Source organism: Scophthalmus maximus, chromosome 22, assembly GCF_022379125.1.
Source record: "Scophthalmus maximus strain ysfricsl-2021 chromosome 22, ASM2237912v1, whole genome shotgun sequence".
NCBI lineage: Eukaryota > Metazoa > Chordata > Actinopteri > Pleuronectiformes > Scophthalmidae > Scophthalmus > Scophthalmus maximus.
Genome location: NC_061536.1, coordinates 10,778,245 through 10,797,669, shown reverse-complemented (window position 1 = coordinate 10,797,669; position 19,425 = coordinate 10,778,245). Strand labels below are relative to the sequence as shown.

Sequence of the window (19,425 nt, the reverse complement as noted above, 5' to 3'; positions counted from 1 at the left end):
AACACAAATTGACGGCAGCCGCATTTTTTCCCCGCGGGAAAAAGGCCAATCGTCGGCGGCACCCGTTCCGGAAAGCGGCGCGGGGCGGGGCGAGGCGGAATGAGCCCGACGTGTAAACCACGAAACCTTAGGGAGCCAGATGGAGTGACACATGACATTGGTGAGGGCGGAGTCGCCAGAGGGCGTCAGGGAAGGGAAGAGAGCTCCGGGGGCAGGAAGTGAAGAGGGATCGGTCCAGCCCTTTAACGTCCTTGTGCCTCACCTGTAAGTCCCCTCCGCTTGTTTCTTTTTCCTGGTGACCTTGCGCGCCCGTTCAGATATTCGCCGACACTTTAAAGTTTCCGTCCGATGGCGTTCCGGCCCTGGTTGATTTGGCAGTTGTTCCTGGTTTCAGTTCACACTTTTACAACAGAGGAGCAACTTGAACATGCTCCTCATGGTCCCACAACTCCCTTGCCAGAACGAAAAAACGACCACGAAGAACTATTGTCCCGTTTTGTAGGATCGCACCTCAAACTCTATAGCACGCTCGGGATGGCGAAGACGGGCGAGACGACAGCTAGATGTACTTCCTGTGCTGCAGGGATATGCAAGACAGAGCCGGATTGTCCCGCTGTGACGGTACAAGAACGACCCGCCGCTTCACACGAGCTGTTTTGTTTCAGAGCACTTCTGATGCAAATATACAGTTATTTGCCCTGAGTGGTGTTGACATAATTCCGGTGCTTGTTCAGTAAACTCGGAATGAACCTCTTGCTAGACGTTTTTTTCTCTTTTGCACTCAAGGCAAGCGAACGATCAAAGAGTTGTTTGGCCTCGCCGAGTGTGTTCCCCGTGTCTGTGATCAGGCGTTTTGTGCCCCTGTCTTCATCCCGCCTCCCCTCGCTCCCCTTTGAGGATGAAGCGGGAATAATTGAAAAGGGAAAGGCGCACAAGAGCGCTGTTGTTTTTGGGTTTTTTAAGTTGAACCCCTGCAGTCGGTTTACGTGGCGGCGGCGCGAGGCAAAAAAGGGAGAGGAGCCACTAAGAGGAAGGAACGACGGAAGGCGGGACGAGGAGGAAGCCGAGGGAAGAAGGTGAAAGATGGGGCAACGCATGACAGAAGGTGGCCCTCACCTCTCCTTGAACCCTTTCCCCTCCACCTACAGGCCCCTATAGTCAATGAGCCAGTCACCCAACCGCAATGATCCATCATTGATCCGTGACAGAGGGACTTCTCCCACCACTTAAAGCCACTTGTGTGTGTGTGTGTGTGTGTGTGTTTGTGTGTCTGCGTCCCGCGATTGGCCGCTCCAAGGATGTTGTCAGGCCCAGACATGCCCCCGGAGTTCCTCCGGCTCGCATTCATCATTGTTGCTCGCTGGCTGTTAATGGCCACGCGATGCCAATGCGCGGCTTGTCCTTGCACACTGAAGTATGGATGGCGGTGGTCAACACAAGCAGCGGCTTTCACACAGCCAGAGCTTTTTCCCCCCGGTCGGTTATCTGAAACGAGGCAATTTCATGCCCTAATATCCTCTAATATTATATTCAAATATTATTTTCAATCAATCATTCCATTTTCACCCTCCTCGAGACCTGCGATGTCTCGGCGCCTTCGAAATAACTCGGTGCACTTTTGAAATCAATTCAAATATGAGCTCTGAGCTGCAAATATTTGATAAGTTAAATGGAAAGGAAGCGTGTCAGGGGAAAGGTTTTTTTTACTCTTCTTTTCAAATGACGGCGTCTCTTTGTGAAAAGGCAGTTTAAGCGTGGAAATTGAAACTCTCCTTGTTGATCCAACCTCTGATGGAGAGACCTCGGTGCGTTCAAATCGACGTAAGTGTGCTTTAATGGACACCTGAAGGAAGAAGGACAAAAAAGCGACGGCGTCCTTATGTGCAATCGCTCGGCATTAGATTTGATAAGGCAACGGAATAAATACTTCATGCCCATCAGCATTACCGTCGTCATAATGATACCCTCCATCACTTTTCTATTACACCTTCCTGCCATCGCTATCAATTATCCCCCGCAAGCACAAATCACAAGGACAGCGCTCATACGCAGCCTTCCACCGGAGTGCATCCCGAAGAAGATTGAAGTCTAATTGTATGCGTTGGTGGCAGGGGATATAAAGCATAGCAGGGGGCGGGGGAATCAATGCCTTAACTAAAAGAGAAAATGAATTATTGATAAGGAATATGTAATGGGATCCCCAATGTCTGTTTCTTCCCCTCCTTGGAAAGCTCGCTGGTTCGGTGGTTGTATAGCCAGAGAAACAACGAAACACTTTAGCCAATCTGAACTATCAGGGGCAATATGGGTAATATGGGCAATATGTATCGTTTTTCCAGAACTTTTCTTGCCAGCCCCCCTCCTAGAATTTCCCAGGGAAAATGTAAACGAGTGAGCGCCGTGTGAGAACGCAGCGGGAAAACCTCCGGAAATATTCATGGTGACACGTGAGCTGCAACAGTTAAATCAATTAATCAATTAGTAATCGACCACTGAATCAATCGCCAACAATTTTGATGATCGATCAACAGGTTCAAATAGTTTTATGAAAGAAAAAGTCAAAAATTCTCAGATTTTCTGCTTGTCAAATATGAATATTTTCTGTTTTTCTTTGCTCGTCTGTGACAGTAATTACATATCTTTGGTGTGTGGACAAAACAGAACATCATCTCGGGAGTTTGGGAAAAACCCCATCGACATTTTTCGGACCGTACAACTAATCGAGAAAATAACCGTCAGATTAAATCAATGATGAAAATAATTTGTTGGTTGCAGCCCAGATCACAACATACAGTTTATGTCCACAGTCATCGCGAGTGGATTTTACAGTATACACATACAGTATAAATCTCTGTTCGCTCTGCCCGTTTTTTTCAAAGTGCAGGATTCAGGGGGATGCGTCGTTGGCCCCCCGCGTCACCAGTGTGCCACCGTTTTGTTTCACTGCCAACAGAGGAGGCAGGCATCACTCTCTGCTCGGCCGGAGTAGAGGCAGGGAGCGAGGAATGTGAACGAGAGGTAGAGGTAGAGGCGGAGAGAGAGCGAGCGCGAGCGCGGCCAGGTGAGACCTGAAAGCTGCCTTTGTGTGGCAGCTGGCAGTGGGAACACTGCCCTGCAGTGTGAGTTGTTCTCCCCGCACACACACACGCACACTCGTGCGTATACAGTATCCTGCTTGTGTTACGGGGGCTGATGTTTGGCAAAAAAAAATGACGAGTCTCAAAAAACCGTTTGCAATTTTTGCGACTGCAACAAAAAAGGCCTCTTCTACCCCGTCTCTCCGAGGTCAACGGACGTTTCGGCGCCATCAAATCTCCATTCCGGGTTGCTGAACGCTCGCTCTTATTTCCCTCCTCCGACTGGAGCTCAACTGTGCCCGGCTCGGGTCCCGACTGGAGCTCGAAGAGCAGGAGGATATCTAGTCCAGTCTGCAGGATTTTAGACAACACCGTCGTATCGAAGAGAGCGCTCCAGAAGGCGGCGCACGTCGCGGCGCACGTGGCCGGCGAATGTCCATCATCTCTATTGCCAGGAAAGATAGGTGGCCTTCGTGGAGAGGTGGTCTTTCCTGTGGCTATTCAGGGTTGGGATACTTTTATTATTATTAGATAGCACCAATTCTCCAATTCTTCTGCCTTCATGAGCTCCACCTGAAGATGGATATTGGCACTTTTAAAATCCCCCCCGCCGGCCGCCTCCGAAAAAACATTTGGCAGCTGTGCTTCTTTATTGCCTCTTGATTTTCTGCGTGTTCTTGTGCATTAAATGTGATTGAGGTTTGCGGAGGACATATGTCTTTCCAAAATGAAAAGCTCTCCAAATGAAAACGCACATCCCCGTTGGGCCATCCAAAGTGTAAGTTATGGCGTCTCCGGAGCCGGCGTCTCCTCGACTAATGTCTCCGCGCCGGCTGCCCGGCAGGCAACTTTTTCTCTTCTGCCTGTGTACTGATCTGTGCACTCTTGTTTGTTTACCTCTCTCCAGGAGGGCAACTGCAGACGGCGGTCGCGCCAGGCACCATGAGGCAGCAAGCTTGGCCCGAGAGAGCGGCGAATTCCCCCTTCATCACTCCCGCCCCGGCTGAGCAGCGGAAGAAATGCACACAGCAGAAGCAGCAGCGGCAGCAGAAGCAGCGGCGGCAGCAGCAGCAGCAGCAGCAGCAGCAGGAGCACACAGCGCAGCGGGGGCCGGCTGATACACACATCTGAGAGTGCCGTGCAGAGCAAATGGGGAAGGCAGAAAGAGACTGAGAGGCAGTAACTGGGATCGCATCATTCTAGATGGCAGAGTGGCCCGCGCCGCTCTCTGAGGCAGTGATGTCCTTGTTAACACATCGTCCCCTGTTAGAGGCTCCTTGTTAGAAGTCACAAGTCGGCCCCCCGCCCCTGTGAGGCTACGGAGCTGAGGGGCAGAGGAAACGGGAATATAAAAATAAAAAATAAAAAAACCGGGGCGAGAGACAGAGCGGAAAGAAAGAGACTGTGACAGGCCCCCATGCAGGCGCGTAAGAAGTATGTCCTGCTGGGCTTGTGTGCGTGCTGCTGGCTGGTCCTCTTTTACTGGGGCGGGGGAGTCCAGCTGCGCTTGCTGCGGCTGCTGACGCGCCAGCGGGGCGAGGTGGTGCGCCCCTGGCCCAACTGGACCGACCGGGCCTTCCTGCCCCGCTATGCCCACCTGGCCGAGCTCCAGACGGACCCGGGCTCGGCCGAGTCGCCCCGCCAGCGGCGGCAGGCCTGGTCGGCCATCTACAAGGACAGCCGCTGCCGCATGGAGACCTGCTTCGACTTCTCCCGGTGCCGCCGCAGGGGCCGCGAGGGGTTCCGGGTGTACATTTATCCGTCGGAGAAGAACGACCACGTGTCGGAGAGCTACAGGAAGATCCTGGCGTCCATAGGAGAGTCGCGGTACTACACATCGGACCCCCGCGAGGCCTGTCTGTTCGTGCTCGGCATAGACACCTTGGACCGGGACCAGCTATCAGGCCAGTTTGTGCCCAGCATGGACGAGCGCATTCGTGGTTTCCCGCTGTGGAATGACGGGCGGAACCACCTGATCTTCAACCTGTACTCGGGCACGTGGCCCAACTACACGGAGGACCTGGGCTTCAACATCGGCCAGGCCATCTTGGCCAAGGCCAGCCTCAACACGGAGCATTTCAGGCCCGGCTTCGACATCTCCATCCCGCTGTTCTCCAAGGACCACCCGCAGAAGGGCGGCGAGCGCGGCTGGCTGGTGAGAAACACCATCCCGCCGCGGAGGAAGTACCTGCTGATGTTCAAGGGGAAGCGCTACCTGACGGGCATCGGCTCCGACACCCGAAATGCCCTCCATCACATCCACAACGGGAAGGACATTGTGTCGCTGACGACGTGTCGCCACGGGAAGGACTGGGAGAAGCACAAGGACGCCCGCTGTGACCATGACAACTTGGAATACGAGAGGTAAGACCGGGGCCCACGGGGCCAGAGGGGACGAGCAGTAGTGGGGGGATGTGCAGATGAGAAACCTGTTTGAGTCAGTAGGAAAAATGGTTTTGTTTCCATTTGCCTTCTTTTTTTTTAAACTTGACGTGCTGTTTTATTGGTCTTTTGGATGTCATATGTTTCTACCAGCAGTGTCAGTGGTAACGTTTGTGTCCCACCGGTTATTTCTGTCTCTCTTTTTTACGACCGCACTGTCTCTTGACCGTACGAGTTTATGATGTTTGAGGGTCGCTTTTCGAGATCAAAGATGTAAGACCCGGACTCGAGTCTTTGGAAATTTAGATCGGGGTCAAGATTGGCGGCAGCTCTCTTGTTCCTCTGTTCGTATATTGTGTAAAAAAAGTGCAGTTCAGCAAATGTGACCTTGAGCTCTTTCATTATTCGACGACTCTCACAACATGATCGGTGTTCAACATGAAAGAAAAACAAGTGCACAAATGTGCACACTTCCATTTTGTTCTGGTGTTCACGACATTTATTACAACCGAAAGTGTTTGAGCCAAAGCGAAGGTCACGACGAAGATCAGCTAAATGCCTCACGTCGCCAACGCCGCTGTTGTTGCATGGAGAATAATCTCGCCATTTCCACTTTAGCTGCGGACTCGGCGGATAAAAGACGTTGGGGAAAAAAAATGTGATTGCAGCAATAATGGGGCCGCGATGATGTTCTATTAAATCCAATTAAATTTCAGAATGTGACCTTTGCCGCGGCTTGAAAACAATTCACGCAAAAGAACCATTGCATAATGAGAAGCGTCAGGAAACACTTCCGTCAACCGAATACATGTTACATTACCGGGCAGCAGCTTGGTGAACCTGTCGCAGCATCTCATCCTCCCGATTATTGTCTCATGGCCTCCTACTGGCTTATTAATGCTCTGGCAGTAATTTAAAAAAAACATTAAAATAGATGCGTGCACAGAAACAAAAAGAGGGAGAGAGAGAGAGAGAGAGATTGAAGCTGCTTTCAGACATGAACCCTCGAAATGTATCGCCTCAATCGGCTTCTGTCTTCGCAGAAGTAATATTGCAGAAGTAATATTGCTGACAAATACAATAATTAACACTTAAAACTACATTGTAGTGTGTAATAATAAACCATTTATGAATATATATTGTTTGTAAGTGCTGACCGTTGAGGGGGAGGTCAAATAAAGTGATACTAGTTGTCGCCGGTTGATGTGGACGTGTAGTTACATAAAATGCATTAAGATGTTTGCATAGCTTGGATTATTGCTTAGTTAGTCATGAATATTTAATGTTATAGGGCGCCACCCCCTCGTCTGAAGGGTCAGGAAGTTTTCCTGCTGCATTCTTACGGGGGACATTTGCCGGAATTTTCGCCAGGGGGCCTGGCAGGAAAAGTTCCGGACGCAAAAATTAGACCAAAAAATATTTAAATAACATAACAAATAACATTTTCGGACATTTGCGATCTCACATTACAGGCCCTCCGGAAACAGTTCAGGAAAAAAATCAGTGCACGTCTGAAAACAGCCTAAGGCGGCAAAGCGTGCAGGTTATATATAAAACACCTTTTTATGGGGGGGCTCATCTCAAACCCAACAATGGCGATATGTGATCACCATAACTATTTGGGTGATTACCGAGACCTAGTTAAAGGTGTAGAAGGTTTAGTTTGTGCATTGATTTCATCAGTGCGTCATAGTTCCAACGCGGCGCCATCGTGAAACATTTTTGCCTGACCAATACATCCACATCATACAGTACATTCGGAAATACGAGCCTAACTGTCTGCTTGAATTAATTATTGTCCAAGTGTCACAACCTCCTCATTATTCTGGACCATATCGATTGTTTGATATATCGGGACAATACTGCCCTGTCACACAGCCCGCGTGCTCCGCTCATACTTACTCATACGATACACTTTGCAATGAAAGTCTCTGAAGCTGCGGTGCTGACAGAGCTCCTCATTATAGAGCCTCCGCTCTTCCGAATTCTCAGGCAGACACCAAGAGAGCCGGATATTCAGATGGTGCAGAACGTTGACGGACAGGAGGAGATTGTCTTTTAATAACCGCAAGAATCGGAATAATGAAGGAGTGAGAATAAGAAACGAGCCGTGGAGGGTCCGTGTGCGTCGGTGAGAAAACAGGACCACCTTCTGAAACTTGATTATCTACGTCTGTTAATGTGAAATGAAAAATGGGAAGTTACAATTACAAGAAAGATGATAAAACGTACAAGATGAGTCCTGTAAATTGCGTCTGCATCGCTCAAATGCTTCTCCTCTGTTGGAGCAAACTTTTCAGCACCTTTCCGACTATACAACACGACTTGTCAGATATCGTTTACGCCAACATCAGCAGCAGTTAGTTGGCGTTTTTTTTTTCCGATCCGAGCACACTCCTCGACGTGGCCTATGAATTGACTGGCCACCCCAGGCTTGTTTACATTGGGCCGGGGGGGCGGCGAGAGCGGGACGGGGCCGCTCGGCTTCTCGTGAATGAGCTCATTTATTCCTCGCAATCCGCCACTCAGGGCAGGCAGGGGGTTGTGTGAGGGGACGGCGAGGAGGGGATGCCGGCCAGGGGAGGGCGGGCGGGCGGGCGGGCGTCGGTCCCATGCTGTAGATGTGGGATACGGCGAGGCGGCTCCGAGGGTGTGAAGGGAGGGGACGCAACGTGAGAGACAGCTGCCGTTTGTAAGGACACAAAAAAGGGGCCATGTTTTTTTTTTTCTTCCCCTCCCTCTCTCGCCTTTTGTACGAGGTCTCTTTTCTCGGGGAAACGGTGAGGCCTTTAGCCCTGGCAAGAGACAGACAGAGAGAGAGAGAGAGAGAGAGAGGTGTGAAGGAGGGTCTGGGGTGGGTGGTAGGGAGGCTTTAAATGTCTTGTGGAGGAGAGAGAGAGGGGGGTAGAACATGAGATCCGTGGAGTCTGTGGATTAAGAAGGAATGAAAGAAAAAGGATTGAGTAGAAACCAGGTCCTGGCCAGGTAGAGACTCATCCTCCTCCTTCCCCCCAGTCATTATCCTTTAAACGTCTTTTGTCGATAATCCAACAACTGTACTCATAAAAATAATGGTCCGGGTCACTGAGCAAGCACGTGTGTGTGTGTGTGTGTGTCACAGCCAGTGAGGCTCTTAGAAGGTGGTACCAGGTTAATGAGCACATGCATCTGGTACGCCAGCGGATTAGCCCCGAGGGACCCGGACAAGACGGCAACCAACAGACAAAGGGCGCGGAAGGAGGGAAGGGGGGTGGGGGGTTGGGGGAGGGGGGCTGAATCCGGAGCCAGAGAGATGAACGGACTAACGTGACATCATTTCTCAACTCCAAAGGGGAACCTGAACGCACCAGCCACCTCTTCAGGCAATGAACGCGGGGCTGTAAATTGATCGCCCCCAGGGGCTAACAGCTCAGTGCTTTTATTGCTTTTAAGCATTCACATTTTAATGAGTTTCTAAAAATAATGGAATACTTAAGATGAAAAAAAAAAATAATGATTTGGTCTGTTGAGATAGGATTAGCCTTGATTTTTTTTTTTTTTTTTTAAAAAAGCTCATAGATACGAGAGAGATGCCGATCTCCGCTCATCCCAGTTTCTGGAGCATGGGAAACGATGTTGCGTGTTTAACGTCGAAACCCGCGGTCCCTCTGTGTGTGTGTGTGTGTCAAACGCAGCACACAAATTGTGGCGCGTGCGTACGCGTCAGAAGGCAACGTGTGCTCTTGCAACCCGACTGTGTGCAAGCGTGTGTAAGTTGTGCGCAAATTTGACTCAGACGTTCATCACATTCTTTTCCTACACTTTCACTTCCTCACAGAGGTTTGATGGATAGGACACAACTACAGGCAGTGACATGGCTTCAGAGCAACATTTCAAGATTCTAAATCTTAATCTGACCATTTTTTCAAGACCATAGGTTAATCCAAATGAATCATTCCAACACCGGCATGTTCTTTGACGGAACACTCCCTCTGGCTCCCTCTGAAGTAAGTTTGCCGTTCAACGCAGTTGGAGATTAATCCGAGTCAGGCGCTTTCACGAGAGCCGGACAATTTTGAGGCGCGGAGCGACTGTAGATTTTTGCCTGCTGTATTCTTATGTGGGCTCAGTCCGATATATTTCTCAGTCATTTTACTACAGGGGCTGGCGGAAAAGATGCGGGAAAATGTCCGGAGCAACATTTGCGGACGTTTGCGTAGTCGCACAGAGCCCCTCCGGAAAGAGTCTGTTTGGAAGCACCCGAAGGCAGCATGATTCCAAACCATCAACAGGTTTCACGGGGGAACAATGTTTTTGAAAAAGAAAAAGCTTGAATGAAAATTGCTCAAATGAAAAACAGGAGGAAGGAATCTAGAAGGATTATCCTGATTCATCCCGACTTGGCCCAAAGGCATCTAGACTGACCACTAGCACGGGCTTAAACTGTCCCATTACGTCTCCATTGTCGCTGGGCAGATTAAATACGTGTGTCCCTGCCATTTCTCATAAACAGAATTTCACTCATTTTAACAATTTAATGATTCGTAAATCCCGTCCAAATCTGCCACTGGCCAAAAATGGAGATCTGAGCTGGAGCAGAAGGTGCCTGCAAATACTTTACGAGTCTATTGGTGTGTGTGTGTGTGTGTGTGTGTGTGTGTGTGTGTGTGTGTGTGTGTGTGTGTGTGTGTGTGTGTGTGTGTGTGTGTGTGTGTGTGTGTGTGTGTGTGTGTGTGTGTGTGTGTGTGTGTGTGTGTGTGTGTGTGTGTGTGTGTGTGTGTGTGTGTGTGTGTGTGTGTGTGTGTATTGTGGATAATGGGACAGAAAACAGAGCGAAGTGGCAAAGAGACAAGTTGCAGGTAGGACACAGTGGTACCCAAGGCAATAAGAGCAGCAAGGCAGACAGAAAGAAACGGAGAAAGGTTACAAAAATTGTGGAAAATACAGAGGAATACGTTGGGGGGGAAAGCGAGAGCGGGACGGGACAAGAGGAATTGCAAAAGAAGGGGATATTGAAGCGAGCGAGAAGCCGTGCCGCAGCCTAATGGCCTAGTTTCCCCTCACTTAAGAGAATTCTCTAAGACAGGGAAGCGAAACGTGCATTGTACAGTGAATGCAAATGAGCAAGAGTGTGAAAGAGAGAGAGAGAGAGAGCGAAAGGAGAGGGGAGGAAGACGGAGAGGGGACATTTAGGAGCTACAAAAGGTGGCGCGGAAGAACACAAAGGTCCCAGGTTCCGATTCGGACCAAGCTTGAGACGGAGAATCGGTGATGGACACGATTGAAAGGGGGGGGGGAGAATTCAAATGAGTTCGAGGATGTGCACCGGCGAAAACGCTCCACCTCTCTGTTTGGCCTTGGCGTGCACAAGGGCTGGTGTTGGATACCGATGGGTTATTATTCACGACCTTCCTTGGAGCAACTCAAGGTTGAAAGAGAGAGAGAGAGAGAGAGAGAGAGGGAGAGAGAGGGAGAGAGAGAGCAATCAGACTTTAAAAAACGGCTAACGGCTCCGGATGAATGCGGCATACTAATCGGACGTCACCGAGGTGAAGGGCTGCGAAGTTAGAGATTTAATAGTACCGGTGGTGATTGATAGGTTCATGGCCGGAGGTAGAAGGAGTCAGTTTGAGAAAAACCTGGCACTTTTTCCACGCACTCCGTCCAGCGTCTGTGGATTGGACGGATCGCGTCTTTGCAGGAGTCGGATCCTGTCAACGGTCCCCCGTCTGGTGACGGTGGCTGACCTTTCAGGACCAGGGGTCATCTCTTAGTTTGAACTCAGCGGTTCACTTCTTCACCATGCTGTAAGAAGGGGCACCCAGCCCACCCCTAGTGTTGCCACCATGTCAGAAAGTGAAGCCGACGCTGAAGTGGCTGAAACCTGTACATTCTCGAATGACCAGCAGAGGGCGACTGTACTGGTTGCGAAAAGAAGTGAGTTTCTATCTGATAGTTGAAGATAGATAAAAAACATAAAGACGAGCAATAAAAAAAAAGTGAATAAAAGGTCATGAAAGTTAAGTATACTAAATTAAATGATAACGATCAACACAAAAATGTAGTAAAACAAAATAGATTTGAATAAAATGAGCTGTCGTGTGCATGTGAATGTCGTGCAGTCGTCCCCACAAAGGAATCCTTCCAGTGTGTGGTGCGTGAAAAAATGAATCCCCGCTGGAGAGAAAAACAGCGTCGCTCTTCTGGCTGTGAAGTCACTGGCCCCTTGTTCGCGCACGGTCTAACTGAATACGTGGGTGTGTGCGTCCGGAGCTGTGTGCGATTTGAGAATTTGGCAAACCAAATAAGAAACGCTGCAGCCCACTGTAATTAGGGCCGGTGAGATTGTTCTCCCGAAGATGCTTGTGCGTGTGCGTGTGTGTGTGTGTGTGTGTGTGTGTGTGTGTGTGTGCGTGTGTGTGTGTGTGGTTTGTGTGTTCCGTGTCTGCTGTCTCTGTTTAGAATACTTGGAAATGAGAGGCAGCCTTCTGGCACTGGGTACACGCCATCCTCCGTTCTTTCACCTCCTCTGCGGCTCGTGTCTCTCTCTGATCTGCCTCTGACTAGTCTGGTCAGATACATACAGTATTTATGAAGTCACAAAGTGCCTCAGAGAGTGCAGCAAAGGTTGCGCCCCGGTGCTTGAAAGGAACCTGCGGGTTCGCTAAGCATTGTTGCGGAAGGACTTTGTTTTTTCTCCCATGTCTGACTCAGACAACCCCCTGCTCAGTTTCGTCATTTGCGAGCGGCGAGCTCAACAATCAAAGTTCATGTCTGAAAATATGGCGTCAGGTACCGTTAATCCCTGGAGAAGAGAGTCCTCATCCTTTCACTTGCATAGGTAAAACTTGAAGGACAGTAATACATTTGTGTAGCCTGTGACACACTTACGTTCTCCCGCATCAGGCGGCTTTCCCGAAAAACCAAATACGCTTTCAAACAGGAGAGACGCCGATCCGTCGAGGACCCGAGAACAGGCAGATCCGACCCGAGTCGACCCGAGGATGATTATGCAGTCGACACCAAACAGATCCTAACAGAGACAGAGAGAGAGAGAGAGAGAGAACACAGACTCCGGCGGGGGCGTGATGTGCTATCAGTTAATTTGATCAATTGACCAGCCGCCGCGGTGGAGTCGGGCGAAAAACTGTGATAACAACATCCCCATGCCCGATAACAACGAATGGAAAATGCCCGATAACAACGAATGGAAAATCATAGAAAATATTTTTTCTATGCCTGTTTTTTCTTTAACGATATTCTGCTCAAACAATTGTGTGACCAATTGGGTGATTGACAGAAATGTCCCGGCCTGTTTTGATATCTGTAAATCCCATAAAAGCAACACTTGTTGGCCGGCGAACTGGTTTCGTCTTTTTATGATCTTTGTTGGTGGTAATGAGGTGGACTTCAGTTTTCTAACATCCAAACCACAGTTTTAAGTTTCCCAACCTCCCGTCTGTGTCTGCAAGACATGTCAACACACAGGATACAGCATGACCCGACTCTTTTAAGGTATTTCGGGAGAACAGATAAATATTTGGCCAAAGAAACCTCTTTGTTCGGTCTTGGGTCCCGACCTGGTTCTGACATTCCAGCCCTTAGATGATTGTTTGGTTTGGGCCACAACTACGAGCGAGGGAGACACGCGAGTTCGAGTCCAAAAGTGCATGTTTTGCGATATCGCAAGATCTACCCCGACCTTACCGCAACTTATGGGGATGATGACTTTGGCCGCTGCGTTGACTTGGATGTGTTGGTGTTGGCAGAGGCCCCTGGCTCTCCGGGGCCCTCTGCCGCCGCTCTCCCAACTGCTCATCTGGAAGGCGGGGAAAAAATCCGCAGCTTTCATTCCTTTGTCTTGAGAAAATTGAAATGTTGTATTTTTTCAAAAGGAAACAAGCCAGTCCCAACCTGCTTGTCACGATGCCTCGTGTTTGCGCTCCAGTCCTCGAGCCCCCGTTGTTCTCCCTACCGCCGCAAAAACAACACATTATAATTCATCCATAAAGTGACACTCGATGAGGTAATCGGAAGGTCCTAAAGGTCTTTTCATACACAAAGAAGATGAGAAAATGTATCTTGACTAACTGTCTGATGGGCGTATACCCCACATACAGGCTTTATTTACATTTGGGAAGTCTTTATTTTAATCCCTGCATTAAAAATGACTGTACTTGTTCTTTCTCTGTCTCTAAGTCACACCTTTGAGTGTATCCTCTGCACAACCCCTCAACTATTCTCCTACTGTACCTTCGTCTTCCTCCTCCACTGCTTTTTCCTCCTTCAGTTGCCCCCGGGAGGCCAATGTTTAATTTATCAACAGACGCCGTTCCCCCCCCGCGAAGGGGCCAAGCTCTCTCGACATCCCGTCCGTGTCTGTGATGCCACACACACACACACACACACACACACACACACACACACACACACACACAACTGTCTCGCGTGCCAACAAGCATTGTGTCGGTTACATGCACATTTATGCATGTATGCATGCTCGCAAAAAAAACTTAAGAACGGTCCCCCTCTTTTGCTAACCTATTCATTCCCTGCTCCGACACCATGTTCCCCATCCCCTGGACCCCTCACCGCTCACCCTTCCGGAGAGAGTATATGCAAAGGTTTAAGCGAGGAAGGGTTTTTACAGTATATGAGCCTCAGAGTGTCAGAGGAGGTTTCATTTAATCCACTCCGTTAGGAGTGCAAACCATGGAGGTGTTTACATGAACCTTTGATTCTGCTCCGTACACCGTGGACGGATTTGGCGAAGCATCTGTAATTGATATGTTTATAATAACAATGAATCAAATGGTCAACAGTAGGGATTCAGTTGATCTAAAATGTAAAGATAATAGATAAATGACTTTTAATAGTGGCCGGTTTGCCAGAGTCTGGATGCTCTGGGTTTCTTCTTCTTCTCTGGTTTGAAAACGTTGTCAGCTCTCAGGCTTGAGTCGGGCGTGGGCCAGGTTTAGACCGGAGTTTAACCAAGCTTGCGTCAGTTGCATCCGGTTTGGGCTGCGATGGATACGGCCCTGGGGCAGCCTTTTGTGGGGCCTGCTGCTTTTGCCAATCTTGGTCACGCTCCAAAACCAACAACCCAACAGGCAACCCCAATTCTTGCACAGCAGTTGGCCTGGTGAACCTTTAATATTTTGAGGACACGTTGGTTATCATTTTAGCAGGCCTTGCGCCGTGAACAATTGCTCAGTCACCCTGCCTCGGATAGGGTTGCACTGCGCTGCCTGCCAACCGCAAAGGGAATACCCAATCCAGAGATCATCTACCACCGCTGCCGCTGCTTGTGAGCGACACAAGCTTCACATTTAGAGTTAAGCATGTAGCTCTTTTCACTCTCACCTCCTCATTTCTCAGATTCTGTAGTGGGCGACTAGAGTCTGTCAGGTGCCTTTAGGTCTTATCAGTTCTGTTAAGGTAGACGGTTTGGCCGCAGGGCTCCCTCACTAGTGTGGATGTCCTCTTAATGGGTGTCCATTCAGCCCCCTAATCGGGCCTTTTATCAATCCCAGCTAAGACCGCAGCGATCATAGCAGGAAAAGCCTCTGGCGACCTTGCCGGCTTTTGTCGAGGCCAACTGGAGCGTAAAAAGGCTCCGACAATGACAATGGGCAGAGAGAAAGAGAGAGCGAGAGACGTGGAGGAAGACATTTCTCATCGCCGACCGACGCATTTAAGGAGCCAAACATCCGACGAGTGGCCTGGATTTTCTACTTGTTTACCAGTTTTTGAGGGCCTCTGTTTGACCTTTCAGCTCACCACCACATGCCGGGGAAGTCTATGCCTTTGTGTTTTGAGGAACTCTGTGGCACCAAGGGAGGAAAGACAATGAATTAAGGGGCAAAGAAAAATTCCACACTTGTTTACGGTTAATTCCTTTTTTCCAAATATGTATATCTTTTTAAAAAAGCACCTCTTCACAAAACTCCTACATCGCCTGAGATATCTGGTGTAAAATGAGGTCAGAAAATATCTTGTAGTGTAAGTTCGCAATGAGATGAAAAGGCGTTTTTAATGACAGCTTCTTTTTTTTCTTCTCTCTCTCTCTCACTTTGATGTACAATGAATCGCTCTGATTGGTCGGTCGCGAGATGAATGACTGATGCGTGGCGATAATCCCAACGACTGCACGTTCAAAGGACTGTCTAATAATCAGTAAAATGATTTATACACCCCAGTTTTTTTTTCTCTAATAACTGGGGTATTGGGGTTAGACTGGGATTTGGTTTGGGGGGGGGGGGGTCTCAGCAACCTCGAGTATTTCTTGTGCAAACAATTTCATTCCCTCGATCACTTCATTATTTAGTCCTGACATCATGCATACAGGAGTTTTTTGTAGCACTGTTTGTCTTCACAAATGTGCAAAGCAAATGTTATATTGTAGAGTCCCCGATCCTGCGTCCAATCAGATGCCTTTATTTACACGACATCAGATATTCAGCATTGATTAAATATGCATCAGCTACACCGAAAAGAGCTGCTAGTCCCGTAACTGTGGCACACCTTTTTTTCCTTGAGCTACTTGATCCAAATCCTGAAGGTCCTGGTTTCACGACTACTAACTACTAAATTATTGAGATGATCTGAATTAAAGTTTAACTTTGGGAGGTTTTTGACTCCACATTCACACACTTTACCTGTTTTTGCACCATAGGCCGCTGTGACGCAGGAGCAGTAACGACAACACTGTAGCAGGCAGAGGGAGGAAAAGAAGAAGAGCACAGTACGGGTTTAAAAAAAAAAATCTTGGCTGACACCGATCCTATAAAATGAAACTCGCGAATTGGCTCTGTATATGTTTTACCAGAACGACTGCAGTCAGCGTTTTATTAGTCTCCGGGGTACAGTTCTGTGTGCGCAGGAAAGAAAGAAGTGAGATATTGAAAGGTCAGCTGAGCTGTCGGGTTGTTCGGCGTTCACTTCAGAGTCAACTTCAGCTACCCCTGCTGCAGGTCACCCGCCAACCACAGGGCAACAGCAAAACCACTAGCTGCTACGCTATTTACCAAAGAGAAAAACGGCAAAACACAAAGTACACACTCCCACATAGCAAACTAATATTTGCTAACTATCCCAGCCATTAAACACCGACGGGACCATAGACTAAATAAAGATGAACGACATGACAGCCCCCCCCCCCAGAAGCGGAGCCAAATCCTCCTGGTCGCCCCCTGGTGGCTGACTGCAGTGCAGGTCACAAGCCGCGCTTCCTCCACGTCGGCAGATGGGACCAAGGGGTCAAAACGAAGAAGTCGAGGCACGCGTTAAATTCATATTTCGCGATTTGGCCGAGCGCGTGTATCTCCACGACCCACACGCCGCGGTTTCCACGATCACTTCTGTGCAGACTCTGGAAAAAGCATCCAAAAAGCGCAAGATGGCAGCACGTGTATCCGTGATAAATGTTAGCTTCATTTTTTTTAGTTTTTTAAGTGGGAGAAGTCTTCCGTCTTTATTTACGGTGTATATGGATGTGACCTGAACACAACACAACTTGCGCACACATCAGTAACTGCAGCCAACTATTAAAACTACCTGGATCTTGTGAGATAGTCGGAACACAATGGCTGCATTATTCGGCTGGCTGAATCCAACATCAAGTTTTGCTGTCTGCAAAAAGAAAAAGAAAAAGAAGAGTGCGTTCATAGCATCAGCCGTAGTCTACGGTCCCCACGGTAGAACAAATTAATTTGTTATGAGAAATATACTGTCTGGTGACCTTTTAAGTTACAGCTGTTGTCGAATCAATAAGAGAGCGCTTGACTTGAAATACTTAAAATATTAATATATGAGTCTGGGAAAAAAAAACTTTCCCCCGGTTAGTTTCCGGTGCTGTTTATAATTTTACATTGTGCGTGGGCAGGGAAGGCAATAGAAGATGCTGGTTTATTTTCTCTTTGTTCTTCAAATGTTCTCTTCTCTCAGAAGAAAGTGTACAAGGTGTGCTCCTTAACTAAAGGAGCAAAAACCTTTTACATCCTGCCTCACAGTAAACAACAGATAAAGTCACATTCAGCTTTGTTGGGGGTTTTTTTGTGGTTTTTTTTGGGGGGGGGTGTCCCATAAAGTGACATGCTAGTACTTCTCTTCGGTACGCGGTGTACTCCGTCAGAATCCGTCGGGGCCGACGGCTCGCGTACAGACCGTCTCCCGCTTTCTCAATCACGCCGTGCACTTTTGGCAAATTGTTCGAGTTCCACCCCGTCGTCGCTTTGGCTGTTTGGACTGATGTCAGTTGCGGATAACAGATTGTTCCGGCGAGACGTTTGCCTTTCGCGCCATTATCTGAGGAGAACCCGCTGTACTTCTTCTACTCGTATTAAAGGAACACACAGGGTGTTGTGAGCTGCGTGAAAAAGGCCTCTCTTCTCACAACTGCACAGTCGTTTTTTTCTTGTGACTTGCTCGCAATGTACAATGTGGGCAAGGTTTTTGAAGCCACAGCTCCTGTTCTCCTGCAACACTGTCACTCATGGAAAGGGTGGGGACCGCTGTCGGAACTGCGCAGAGTCATGGTTGCGAAATGATCAAATCCTTTGTCTGAAGAGCGTGGCAGAGATATCAACCTTATTAGCTTTTTCTAGAGCCGCACCTGCTTTTCTTTATGTAACGCAATAAACTTTTCACGAGCTGGAAAAGAGTATTTGTGTGTCATTCGTAAGGTGGATGGATACGTGTATGACTCACAGAGTCAACTTATGCATTAGGGAAAAGTATATAAAAAAAACGAAACATTGCACCCTAAAAGTCTATTCTACCTCGCTATAACGGTAAGATGAAAAGGCGGAAAAACATCTTTTTCGCCTATTCACTCGTTCGTTCCCCTGCCGATTTATTAATTTGTGAGAAACCCGAACAGCTTGTGCCGCGTCCTCGCCTATAAGATGAGCTTAACCTCCGTCTGAACCCGATGGATGGATGTTTCCGACGTGCTTTCACAACTGAAACCATTGAAAACACTGAACCACTCCTAGTCGTTCGTTGGTTCCCTATTGCTTTAAACCACGTTAACTACAAACTGCCATGAAAAATATATGGTAACTCAGCTACATGTTTGGCTGACTATAAGCTGGCGACTACACCTCTGGTGTTAACTGTTGCCAAGCCCAATGAGAGCCGACCATACGGTATTGTGTGCCCCAGATAAGGGCTTCTATTCCAGCCGCCTGGCTACCCAGCAAACGAAGAACGCGTAGAAGATCATGAATAACTCACGAGTTCTGGTCTGGAACTCTTACTCAATGATCGGCATGCCGGGGACTGCTCCGTACCTCTCGCCCCGTCTCCCTCCTCATCACCTTTGATAAATGAGAAACGAGTTGAAAGAGAGACACAGAGAGAGAGAGAGAGAGTCCAAACTTCCTCGGTTGCTCTCAAAATGTCCTTTGTGCGCCGCGGACGTCTTTCAGAGGCCGCACACACGGACCCTATACCTGCCACGGCCGCACTTCAGTGTGTGAAGATGTATGGGCCTGATGCACTTCCCTGTGAGGCTGCCCCGACTACGCTGAACGCGGAGGAAACAGCCCTCCTCCGAATGGCACTGCGCCGAATATAGACACGTTTTGTCAGGTGTGTGTGTCTGTGTGTGTGCGTGCGTGTGCCGTGTGTGTGTGTGTGTGCGTGTGAAAAGTGAGCCTTGTGTCGCCTCTGCCTGCTCAACCGCCAAAAGTCTCTCCTGCAGATTAAAACTTCAGCGAGCTGAGCTCCTTCACACTGCAGCGGGCGCCCGCCTCGTTTTCCGATCCGCCGCTCAATCTCGGCCCTCATTTCCTTTACATTATGCACACCATTAAGCATATTAAGTTCAAAGCCAAACATTGCGCTGGGCCCGTGCTTTTAATGACACGGCCATCTGTGTGCGACGCCATACCTCAGCGAGCAGGTGCCTCGGGGCATGCTTAGTCAACTTGATGCTTGCAGTAAATGAAAAGATTCAAAAACAACCATAATGTCCAGGGCCCGA

The 19,425-nt window shown here is 48.8% G+C and overlaps 1 protein-coding gene across 3 annotated transcripts in view; it reads left to right on the top strand.

Annotated features, from left to right (window-relative positions):
* LOC118292050 (exostosin-1c) overlaps nucleotides 1-19,425 on the top strand; it is a 69,160-nt gene that overhangs the window by 5,506 nt on the left and 44,229 nt on the right. For all 3 annotated transcript variants that reach the window (XM_035620706.2, XM_047330204.1, XM_047330203.1), the window contains exon 2: nucleotides 3,985-5,441. In XM_035620706.2, coding sequence (XP_035476599.2) covers nucleotides 4,495-5,441 — 947 coding nt within the window. In that variant the 5' untranslated portion in view covers nucleotides 3,985-4,494. The remainder of the gene's footprint in view (nucleotides 1-3,984; nucleotides 5,442-19,425) is intronic.